This window comes from Brassica rapa, chromosome A02, assembly GCF_000309985.2.
Source record: "Brassica rapa cultivar Chiifu-401-42 chromosome A02, CAAS_Brap_v3.01, whole genome shotgun sequence".
Classification (NCBI taxonomy): domain Eukaryota; kingdom Viridiplantae; phylum Streptophyta; class Magnoliopsida; order Brassicales; family Brassicaceae; genus Brassica; species Brassica rapa.
In genome coordinates, this window is record NC_024796.2 from 25,466,580 (window position 1) to 25,474,879 (window position 8,300).

The window sequence follows — 8,300 nt, forward strand, 5'->3', positions numbered from 1 at the left end:
AACTGAGTTGATTTGTTGTAGAGAGAAATCACTCCGTGGATTTTTTGTTGATTTGTTGTTAACAGAGAATCGTGAGAGATGAGAAACTGTAAAGGAAGAAAGAAACAGATGAGATCTATAGCGTGTGTGTGTGTGTGTGTGATAGATGGTGAGAGATGAGGCTAGTGAAACCCAGAATCTGAGACTTGTGAAAGAAAGAGATCGATAGAGTATAGAGGAAGAGAAATGAAAAGATAGATTAATTCTTATCCGTTGGATTACAAGTAATCAATGGTTTAAAATATTAATCCAAATTTTGAGGAACTGACCAATAAGAAGAAAGGTGGAAGATCACAAAGGAGTGATTTTGAGCCTTTGGATCAAAATCAATCAAAGGCCAAAAAACAACTAATAAAGATTATACTTTTTATTTATCTATAATTATTTAAAAATGTCAAAATTTAAATAAATTTATATAGAATTTTAACTAAAAGTTTTCCATTTGAATTTTGTGGTTATGTGATTTAAAAACTAATTTGATAAAAAGATTTTAAATGCTAGTATTTCTTCTTTTTTGTTGTTTATTTGTTTAGTGGTTTTTTATTTTCGAAATGTATAATGTAAAATTTTATATGTTGTATATAATTTGAGAAATATATTATATATACATATATATTATAAAATTATATTTTATTTAAAGTTTGAGGTTTAGTGTTCTATCACATAGGTTGAAGTATGTGGTTTAGGGTTTATGGTTAAAGTTTGAAAATAGATATATTGCTTAAGATTAATTTTTTTTAAAAAAAGTTAATTTTAAGATTTGGAGTTTAAGTTTTCAAGTATTATAAAGCTTATTGTATTAGAATTTAAAGTTTGTGTATAGAGTTTAGGGTTTGAAAACTTGTTTAGGGTTTAGGGATTCAAAATATCAAACATAGCGTTTTAGTTATGAGTGTTACGGGAATCAATACATAGCGTTTCTTACCTAAAGTGCTATGTAAACTATGTATCATAAAATTTAAAATCCAACCCAACTAAAGATAGCGTTTTTATTTTTAGAAACGCTATCTAAAACTAAAAGATGTATCAACCATAGCAGAAACGAAAAAAACGCTATCCTACTCCGTTATAAAAACTCATTTTTCTTGTAGTGCTTATTCATAAGTCCCAATGAAGACAGTCCCTTAATCTACGGTTAGGTGGTGGCTGCTCACCGCCCTCGCTTGTCTCACCTCTTCTTTTTTCTTTTTATATCTTCTATCACATCCACCTTTCTCTTTTAACAAAAATACATCCTCTCACATCTTTATTCTAATTTTTAAATAAACGTTATTTTTAGAATAGTTAGCCAAGATTTGCAAACCAATGCTTCTAATTCTAATTTAGGACAATCTCAAAATTCAGTAAAGTCCAAGAAGAAAGGACCAATTAACTTTAGTTTGGTTACTATTTAAGTTTGGATGATTCATTACTTTGTCAAGGGTTAGAGCACCCCCATTAGTGAACCCTATAAAAGGGGTTTACAAAGTATTTTTTTATTATATTTTTTTGTTTGATTTTTGTTTAAGAAAAAAAAAATTAATTAATCGGAACAATCGCGGACCCCCACGGCACTACAGTGATGAACGAGGTTCACTAGGAAGAGGTGGAGAGAGACAAGTTCATCACTATTCATTATTTTAATTTTTTTTTTTTTTGGAATCTGTGTGAACCCTCCCCATAAATTCACTAATGGGGTTGCTCTTATATCTTTACATTTCCTACCGCGTCAGAGTCTACCCAATAATTTAACAAGGATTTTCTTTCACAGATTTATCCCTTTAATATCAGAATTTAAAATTTTATACAGAATGAGTCAATGAGAAGTCATACGTGACACTATACTAAAATTATTCAGAAATTATAATAAAACGTGAAAGTGAATTGTTAAATAGAAGTATACGTGAAAGTAGTCGAAGTGTTTTTTTTTTTCAAAAAAAATATAGTCGAAATGTAACCAAATAAACAATATAAACCACATAGACCCCATGTTCTAAAATGCGCCCGCACCGGACGATTAATCGACGGAAAACCGCTGAGCAGTGGGTCAGCGTAGCGATTACGTCCTACTCGGTCACTAAATCGGAGTTTTTTTTTTTTTTTGCAACTTTTTTTCTATTGAAAACATGAGAAAAAAACAAAACAGACTAGCCAAACCTTAGTGTTTTAGGTTTTAGCCCAGTAGAAAAGATACACATCAAGTTACAAAACATAGCAAAAGTGAAGATGTCGATATCATTGAGGTAGGTAGAAGTAGAGGTTGCATGGATTTCACCAATAATAACTAAGTTGGAGATCGGATCCAGAACTGGAACATGGAGGAGGCAGCGACCGGGTTTACTTCCCGAAGACTATTGATTCTATTCTTTACCGTTCTATTCACAGCAGCCGCTATTGAGTCGACAGAGCGGTAACATTGGCGATGCAGTCTTGAGTTCCTCTCAGCCCAAAGGGAGTAAATAGCAAGTTTACGTTTTTGAGGGTTTACAGCTTGAAATCGTGTCTAACATGTTAAATCCACATGTTTAAACTTTAAAGTAAAAACAGCAAGAAAATCACAAAGGAAACATATGAAAGAAAATCACAAAGGATGGCGGCCGTGGGAAATTTTCTGGATAACTCTCAAAATCTAGAGGAAGATGATGAAAATATTACTGTTATGCCATTGATGAATAAAAAGTAAAACAAAAACAAAAAAAAAGGTTCTTGGTTAGGAACTCGGGAACTAGAAAACTATTTACCAAGCCAATAACCACCAGACCACAGAAACAATCAATGTTTGTTGCATAATTCACATAATTATATATACAATTTTCAAAAATAGTGAAATAAACCCCAAAATTAATCTCCGATTAATCGTGTTGATTAATCTCCGATTAATCGTCGATTAATCTCCGGCTTTTTATCAACTCGCTATGTCCAGCTCAACCGTCCGACTCACGTCTAGTGCAATTTCGAACATGACATAGACCTAATACAAAAAGGTCAATTATAACTTTTAAGTAATTTTACTTGGATTAAATATGATAAATCAAATCAACCCCCACAAGCATTAAAAACTACATTAAAGACCAATATAAAGAGACCACAAGAGGTTCACTCCAAACTGCAATTTTGTTATTTCATGTAAAAGAGATGAAGTCAATCTTATCCAGCACTTCCCTCGACTCTTCCTTCTCTCTCTCCAAACGTTACTTCAACTGGAAGAAGAAGAAGGTTCAAGAAAAAGACGAAGAGGAGGAAGTAGAAGACGATCACAACAACAACAACGAAGAAAAGATCTTGACACGTTTCAACTTTTCCTCCGACCCGACACAACCAGATCAGTTCCATACTCAACACGTGATGCAAAAGAAGAAGAAGAAAAAGACAATAGAGAAGATCCGTTATGCACTCGGGTTCTCCAACTCGGGTCTAGGTTTTCGGGTCGTGGGTACGTTATTCGGAAACCGTCATGGACACGTGTACTTCGCCGTACAGGATGACCCGACCCGTTTACCAGCTGTTCTGATCCAGCTACCGACTCCGACGAGCATACTCGTCAAGGAAATGGCTTCGGGACTTGTAAGGATCGCGCTGGAAACGGCAGCGTTTAAGAGGGACTCGAAGAAGCTTCTTGAAGAGTCTACGTGGAGAACGTACTGTAACGGCAAAAAGTGCGGTTACTCGGCCAGGAAAGAGTGTGGAGAGGCGGAGTGGAGAGTGTTGAAGGCGGTGGGGCCTATTACGATGGGTGCCGGAGTCTTACCTGCGGCGGCAACGGCGGGGGAAGAAGGGAATGAAGCGGTGGGGTCCGAGAAAGGTGAGCTCATGTACATGAGAGCCCAGTTCGAGCGGGTTACCGGGTCCAGAGACTCGGAGGCCTTTTACATGATGAATCCTGATGGGTCAAGTGGTGGGCCTGAGCTTAGTGTATATTTTCTAAGGGTTTAAGGGGGAAAAACACAAATTAGTAATGATTAAAGATGGTAGATTGTGTTTTTGACTATGGTGTTTTTGTTTAAATGATGGGATAATGTCATATGGGAAATGTTATTTAGAACTTAGAAGCAATATTGTATGAAATCATTGTTTCTTTCGCATATGGTCAATATTTTGGATTAATGCAAACGTTTGTTTCTCTACTAAACATGACTTGAATGACTGGAAAATTTGAGTGAAATAATTGATTGTAATTTTTTTTTCAAATAGCTACAAAAACAGGGAGAGATCTAAAGTTCATGTGCTTTAAAGTTTAAATTTTGTTATTCAGTCTGTATCAATTTTGAGAATAGATAATCAGATTTTCTCAAAGTATGTGTATCTTCTTCGTCTTATTAGTATCTATCTATCTAAATTGAATTACTTTTTAGAATTAATCCTTCTTTCATCGGAATGGTTACAATTTGTGCTACTGAATTAAATAATTATTAATTAATTAACCATAAATCATTAATTTTATTAGATTATTTGCTATCCAAAGTCTAAAATTATCAAACTTAGTTAAGTAACCACGAATCATTTATTTTGTTAGATTTATTTCTAACCAAACTTACCAAATTTATGATTATTCTCTGACTGAATTGTTTTATAAGCAAATTTTACAATAAAATTAAACAAAATTATTTTAAATGTTATTACAAACTTAAAATCATAATTAAATAGATCATATTTATTGATATATCTATATGTAGTCACAATTATTTATTTCTTTAAATAAAATTTAATGTTGTAAAATCAACCGATGATAAAATCAACTACCTCTGCTTCTCCATCTTGTTTGGCTACCGACGGACAAGTCTCAACGTCGGTTTTGTCCGCGCTCGTCAACCGCTCGTGGAGCATAGATCTCAACGTACCAACTCCCCCCCCCCCCTCCCCCTTTCCATCTCAGGGAAGTCGTGAGACACCTATTTCAACAAAGGTCGCTCCTTTCTCCTTTTTCGGTGCCAGTTTACAAAGTATCTCAAGGTTAGATCCAAATCTCTTCTGAAGCTCTTCATTTTCCTCGCCTTCTATTTAGATACTATCTCCCTCCTGATGGACCCAATTTCGGTTAATACATTAATGGGCCGCGACCAAAGCTATGGGCCGTGAGGAACCGAAGTCCATAGCAAGCAATCAAGCTCAAAAACAAAGGAATCAAGGTCCCGGAGATCGCAGAGTAGTTACGGAGATTACGAAGTCGATTTATTATAAATCAAGGAGAAGAAACATGAAGAAGCATACGCCGAAAACCCTAGAGAGAGCTACATACTCACATCAACCTTGTTCTCATCCCGATCTTAGACTCTTTCTTTAAGGATCTCATTTGTATCATTCGATCTAGCTCAGCTCATTGTATTCGATCTTGTTCATCAATAAAGTCAATTTTTACATACTGGAAACTGTTTAACATCGTTGTGTTTTAAAGATATCGTTGTCTACATCATTTGTCTTCCCTAGATCAAACTCCGATCACTATCAAATACTTAGTGTAGATTTTAGGTTCTACACCCCCTACATGTTCTCTTCTCATTGGTGGCACTGTCCACCTCCGGCGAAACGTTCCCGGTGACCTCTTCTCTTCTGCGGTACCGGCGTTCATCAGTTTGAGGTATCTAAGGGATTTCAACTTCATTTTACGTCTGCATGGCTTAGACCATTAACATTATCAAATCTGACAGCCCATTTTAAAGCCTCTCAAGATCCAAAGTTATGGATGAAGAAGAGTTGATTCAATTGTTTACGGTCTTTACTGCTTGTTTGCCTTCTCAGAGTTTTTTAATGAATTCAGTGGAATCTCTCGTGCTTGTTTATGGTCATATCCCTACTTTGGGAATTGTTTACAGATGGGTTCATCTGATCTGGTTTTAGGTTACTTTCATTATCTAGCGAGAAGCGCCGTTCACGTCTAGCATCCTTCATCTTAGTGAAGCGAAATACTTTATCCATTCTCTCCTTGTTAAGGAGCGTTTTCCTTCTAAACATTAAATGGAAGTGTTCATCTATATCTACAACCGTTTTGTTATATTGTGTAGCGGTCCATTTGAAGTGTGAATGTAAAACAGATTTCGTTTTGACGATATTCCGAGGTGCGGATTGGGTGCTAACGTCACCTCTTTATGTGACTATCTCTCAGCTATTTGAATTCGTCGTAAAAGCTTTATCGACGCATTCAAGCTTCATCTTGAATTTGTTGTCACCTTCTCATGAAGTACTATCTTGTCAATCTGTTTGTGTTATTATAGTTTTATCTTTTGAATCAAAGAGGATGGACATTCTCTTTTTATTGTAACCGAAAGAGTTGAGGTGGAATATAATTAAGTTGTGTTTCAAAAAAAAATATATATATACAGAGATGGACAGACTTACGTGGGGACTGGTATGCCTCTGTGATAAATTTTTTTTCCAAGCATGCAGTCTATGCTGAGACGGATTGCTCAGACCTGATTCATATGATCGAAAATCCCTATTATTGGTTCGTTTTCAAGACAATTGTGTTAGTACCATTTGAGCTTCCTTTAACATTTATATTATAAGGCTTATTCCTCATAGTCAAAATGTCTATGCATATATCCTTACAAAAGGACAAAAACACGAGGAACCATATCTTTCATGTAAATTACCCTCGACTGTTGGTTCTGGAATTTATGGAACCACAAACTCCTATTTAAATTTAATTATATATATGGTGACTATTGACGAAAAAGAATGTAACTTCAAGCGGTCAGAATTATACCTCGCTGGATTGACTGCGTTACCGTGGTGTGTTTATTAGCAGTGAATAAGCATTTTCTGTCATATTAAACAAGTTTCATGATTTAGTTTAATGCTTTTCTTTTCTTGAGCTTACCCATAAGATAAGTGTTTACAACTATCCATGAGTTAAAACTTAAGGCTAGGTGAGTTTAAAACATGATATACTTCAGACATTCTTTTTATTAGTTACTCCTTGAAAACTAATGTATGTTTGTTTCTTTTTTTATGATATACATATTGTTTCAAATATAAGATCAATCCGTGAGCTTGATGGTTAAGGGTTAAATTACCAAGTAAATAATTACAAAATATCTACCCATTAAAAAACTCTAGCTGAGAAGGTAGATTAGTCCATCCATATTGATACTCCCTATGATTTTCGAAGAGATTTGATATGAAAGATATATACAATGGTGTGAGAAAAAGGTGATACATACAATCTACGCACGTACGTATCACTTTCCAACGAGATATTACAGATCTGAATGAAATCAAATGATGTATAAAATGAACAAAAACATATTTTCAAAGGACCAAAACCTCGCCAAAAAAAAAACAATTTCAAAAATCTTCTAAACATGTATATTATGATTGTCAAAAAACCAACTAAACAACAAAAACAAGAAACCAATTAGTGTTTGAGATCATTCACCACAGAATTCTGCCTTTTGGAAGGTCCCGAAGGTGGTACAAGTCCCCGTTTAGACAAAATATGGAACACACGACCTTTGAATCTATAACCATCCGTGAACTCATGTCTTGACGATCTTGATCTTGTGTGAACTATTTCCATTTCAGAAACCTTAATTGGTCCCATCCTCTCCGCGGCGTTGCAAGAACTAAAAACTAAGAGGATCAAGACGAAATAAACAGTCATAAATAAGGTTTTATGAGCAAGATTCATACAATGTTTGGAGAAAAGAGGAGGACACATTGATTTAGCAACTAGCTAGGGTTTTTATAGATTTTAGCTTTTTAGAAGGTTGAAGATATGAGCGGCACATATATGCATATAGACTATACATATAATTATGTGTATTATATTTTATATCATGTATGTATGCACATCTATGTGTAAATCGGTCAAACAAGAAAAGCAAAGAAAATGGGGGAAGAGACGCGCAAGCAATGGAGTTTTGAATATTTTGAGAATTATTAATGTCAACGACAACGATAATGAATTAGAAACCAAACAAAAATACTTAATACTTAATTATTTACTAAGCTTGAATTGCCGAGTTGGACTTTACGTGGGAGGATAGTGTACCGTGTACGTGATTACCTCAAGTTGTCTGTAGAAAAATATGTACTAAAACAGTAGTATTAAGTTACTAAACATTACTATTATACTTTACTATTAAACTTCTATTGTATTATATGAAACTTAAATTAAATTTTAATAACATGAGATGAGACTGATATAAATGAATCACGTTGTGCAAAAAAAGATTTACATACTATGTGAGCTTTGTATAAACATTATGTGAGAACTTACACAAATGCGATTGTGGAAGGTACAATGGTTAGTCAAAAGCTAGGTGCCAAATTGCAAATCACTATCC

General features: G+C 34.6%; 2 protein-coding genes across 2 annotated transcripts; one reads left to right on the plus strand and one right to left on the minus strand.

Annotated features, from left to right (window-relative positions):
* LOC103853891 (protein MIZU-KUSSEI 1-like) lies at positions 1-7,340 on the plus strand. Its single transcript, XM_033283983.1, has one exon. It carries the CDS (start codon positions 3,154-3,156, stop codon positions 3,949-3,951), a length of 798 nt encoding a protein of 265 aa, XP_033139874.1. The 5' UTR covers positions 1-3,153; the 3' UTR covers positions 3,952-7,340.
* On the minus strand, positions 6,213-8,300 carry LOC103853892 (protein IDA-LIKE 1). The gene has a single exon (XM_033283994.1). The coding sequence runs from the start codon at positions 7,670-7,672 to the stop codon at positions 7,370-7,372; it is 303 nt and encodes a 100-aa protein (XP_033139885.1). The 5' UTR covers positions 7,673-8,300; the 3' UTR covers positions 6,213-7,369.

Excerpts from the sequence above, each read along its gene's own strand:
- LOC103853892 (XM_033283994.1), bottom strand. The coding sequence starts at position 7,672 with ATGTGTCCTCCTCTTTTCTCCAAACATTGTATGAATCTTGCTCATAAA.
- LOC103853891 (XM_033283983.1), top strand. The coding sequence starts at position 3,154 with ATGAAGTCAATCTTATCCAGCACTTCCCTCGACTCTTCCTTCTCTCTC.